The sequence below is a fragment of the Myotis davidii genome, unplaced genomic scaffold (genome assembly GCF_000327345.1).
Source record: "Myotis davidii unplaced genomic scaffold, ASM32734v1 scaffold233, whole genome shotgun sequence".
Lineage (NCBI taxonomy): Eukaryota > Metazoa > Chordata > Mammalia > Chiroptera > Vespertilionidae > Myotis > Myotis davidii.
The window spans coordinates 3,139,612-3,142,974 of record NW_006285917.1 but is presented as its reverse complement, the minus strand read 5'-3'; the positions used below and the strand labels follow the sequence as shown (position 1 = coordinate 3,142,974).

The 3,363-nt window shown below is 47.0% G+C and overlaps 1 protein-coding gene across 4 annotated transcripts in view; it reads right to left on the bottom strand.

Moving 5' to 3' along the window:
- The window catches only part of POU6F1 (POU class 6 homeobox 1), a 25,000-nt gene extending 21,637 nt beyond the window's left edge, over window positions 1-3,363 (bottom strand). For 3 of the 4 annotated variants that reach the window (XR_001512754.1, XM_006757073.2, XM_006757075.2), the window contains exons 1-2: window positions 3,299-3,362; window positions 1,596-1,690 (exon numbers count right to left, since the gene is read on the bottom strand). Coding sequence is in view for 3 of the 4 variants with exons in the window: in XM_006757073.2 (XP_006757136.1) it covers window positions 1,596-1,643 (48 nt within the window). In the remaining variant the exon portion in view is untranslated. Of the gene's footprint in view, window positions 1-1,595; window positions 1,691-3,298 lie in introns of all 4 variants that reach the window. The other variant, XM_006757074.2, reaches the window with a different exon arrangement.

Here is a 3,363-nt window from a genome sequence, read left to right as displayed (position 1 = left end):
AGGAGGAGGAGGAGGAGGAGGAGGAGATGGAGATGAGGTTGCCACCGCCTACAGTCTATATGGGAGTCAAGGATATAAAAAGTGTGGTTTCAGCGTCAGGTAGATGAGTACAGAGTGGTGGAGGATGCACAGAAGGGTTACCCAATAAAGTCTGTGTGGTCCCTTTCCCCTGTTCTAGAGTGGCATGTGTTTCAGGTATGAAATTATGTATGAATAGGAGGAGGAGGAGGAGGAGGAGGAGATGGAGATGAGGTTGCCACCGCCTACAGTCTATATGGGAGTCAAGGATATAAAAAGTGTGGTTTCAGCGTCAGGTAGATGAGTACAGAGTGGTGGAGGATGCACAGAAGGGTTACCCAATAAAGTCTGTGTGGTCCCTTTCCCCTGTTCTAGAGTGGCATGTGTTTCAGGTATGAAATTCTATGTATGAAGAGTCTTGTGCCATGGAGAGGAAAATGGAACTTAATTCAGACTCATGTCTGTGGTTTTACTCACTCCCTTAACACTTAATGTGGTTGAGGTCTTCCAGGTGTAAAACACCTTCTCATTATCCAGTCATTTTGGGGAGTGGAGGTACTCTGCATGAAATTAGTTGAGTCCAAAGAATGGCTGCTTGAGCTGAAATTAGTTTTAGCAGTATTCAATTGGTAGAAAGTCACATTTTTTATGGGAAATTACCTTTCCCATTTTATATATAATTCTCACAGGCTAGGCCGTTTGTAGACATCAATACCTTCAGCTCCACACCACTTTTACATTTAAGTTGTGCATCCACTTACCTTCTGCACAGCTGCCACATTCAAATAGACCGTAAGGACAGGAAGCAAGAGATAGGTATAGACTGGTAGCTGGGGCTGAGCCGAATGGGGCAGACAATCCAATCTTCCCCTCTTCCCCAGTCTGACAACCAGCCAAGTCTAAATCTTGTTTGGACCTCACCTGGGAACTTCAGACTCATATGTCCAATGGCCTACTGTTTGCTCATGTCATCTCATACTCAACAAGTTCAAAGCCAAACTCCTAATTTCCACCGCAAATCTGCTCCACCTGCATGCTGCTTTTCCCATCTCGGCAAATGGCAGCTCTATCCTTCCAGATGCTCAGGCCAGAAACCTTGCCATCATCCTTGCTTTCTCCCTTATCTCATGCTTATTCCTTCAGCAAATCTTGCTGGCTCTCCCTTCCAATATGCCCAGAATCCCCCCATTTCTTATCACTACTACCCTGGTCTACACAGCTTTGGTACCTACTGTGAAGAAACACCACACGCCCTTCTGCACACAAGTATTACTGGTCCTGTTCTTAAGTCGCCAGACTCCAGGCAGGTGCCACCTCTTTCAAGTTGTCATTGCCTGATGGACTTTCTGTATGTCCTCCTACCCTTCTCCATTTCTGGCCCCAGGACACAGACTTCCCACCTGCTGAAGAATAATCATCACTGATAGTTTAAACAAATATATAAAATATATTAAAAAAAATTTTTTTTTTAAAAAGAAAGAAACAGACAATGAGGGGCTTTATGGGGTCTTCCTATTTCCTCACACTCCTTGGCCCATCAACCTCACTCCCCCACCTCTTCCTGCCCCAGAAGATACCTGCTCATTGACGGTGAGAGATGACTCTGGGCCGACTCCTGGGTCCATGGTCACTTGTCAGGGTGGGGTGGGGACCAGCCAACACCTAGCACGCCCTGTGGGGTGAAATGGTATGGGAAAAGCAAAGGCTGATATGACACAGTAGTACAAATTCCACACCATTGCAAAAAGTCCTAAGTAGAATGGTAGGAAAAGAGAGAAGCTAAGTTCTCTCAAGTATTTGTAGACGGAAAGTATTCTAAGGACTTTACAACTAAAGTGTCTTGCTTCCTACAGCTTCGCAGGAGAACCTACACTCAGGGAGGTGGGAAGGAAGAAGAACCAGGGTGATGAGAGAAGGGCCAGAGATTGTCCCTGGGTGTTCCCCCATCCATTGGGAGAGAGAAGACTCAGCGGAACCTAAGGAACTCTGACCCAGACACTCAGAACCTCAGACCTGGATAAGGGGCACTTTGGGTGTCAGAGTGCTTCTCAGGGGAGGAGTCTGAGCAGACCTCCTGGAAGAGATGGTCAAGACAGGAATACATTAAAACATTAGTCTAGCCTGGCCAGTGTGGCTCAGTGGATTGAGCATTGTCCCATGCACCAAGAGGTCACTGGTTCGAATCCTGCTCAGGGCACATTCCAGGGTTGCAGGCTCAATAATCCCCAGTAGGGTGCCTGTAGGAGGCAGCCAATCTATGTTTACTAAAGTGTCTTGCTTCCTACAGCTTCGCAGGAGAACCTACACTCAGGGAGGTGGGAAGGAAGAAGAACCAGGGTGATGAGAGAAGGGCCAGAGATTGTCCCTGGGTGTTCCCCCATCCATTGGGAGAGAGAAGACTCAGCGGAACCTAAGGAACTCTGACCCAGACACTCAGAACCTCAGACCTGGATAAGGGGCACTTTGGGTGTCAGAGTGCTTCTCAGGGGAGGAGTCTGAGCAGACATCCTGGAAGAGATGGTCAAGACAGGAATACATTAAAACATTAGTCTAGCCTGGCCAGTGTGGCTCAGTGGATTGAGCATTGTCCCATGCACCAAGAGGTCACTGGTTCGAATCCTGCTCAGGGCACATTCCAGGGTTGCAGGCTCAATAATCCCCAGTAGGGTGCATGTAGGAGGCAGCCAATCGATGTTTCTCTCTCTCTCCTCTCTCTCTCTCTCTCTCTCTCCCTCCCTCCCTCTCTAAAAAAATCAATAAAAACATGTTTAAAACAAAACAAACAAAAACATTAATCTCAAACTTCAATGTGCACGATCAGCACTGGAGCACTTATTATAAAAACACAGGCCTGGATTCACCCAGAATAAACATCCCCAGGGCCTGGACCAGCAGGTGGGGCCCACAGAATCAGCTCTCAGGTGATCTTGTGGCTGTGGCCCAAGGACTGGTCTTTCCCACTGGAGGCAGGACAGCATCCCAGACCATAGAGCAGCCTGCCAAACGCAGCGAGGAGTGGGAGAAGCCCCTGTAAGAACAGGTTGTCTGGCTGGAGCCACAAACCATACAGTCATAGAAATAAAGGTAATAAAGGGGACAAACGTGTTTGGACACTTATATAGAAAAGAAGACAATTAACATTTATTTTGAGTGCCTACTGTGCTCATAAGCGTTTTATGTAACTAATCCATGTATTACTCATGCCAGTTGGGGGCTGGGGACATTATTATCACCTACAGATGAGGAAACTAAGCTCGGAGAAGTGTCCTGGATTCCTCACCTTTCCCTTCATCCTCCTCTTTCATCTCTGCATCATTTGTTTGTTTTACTTTTTTGTGTGTTTAT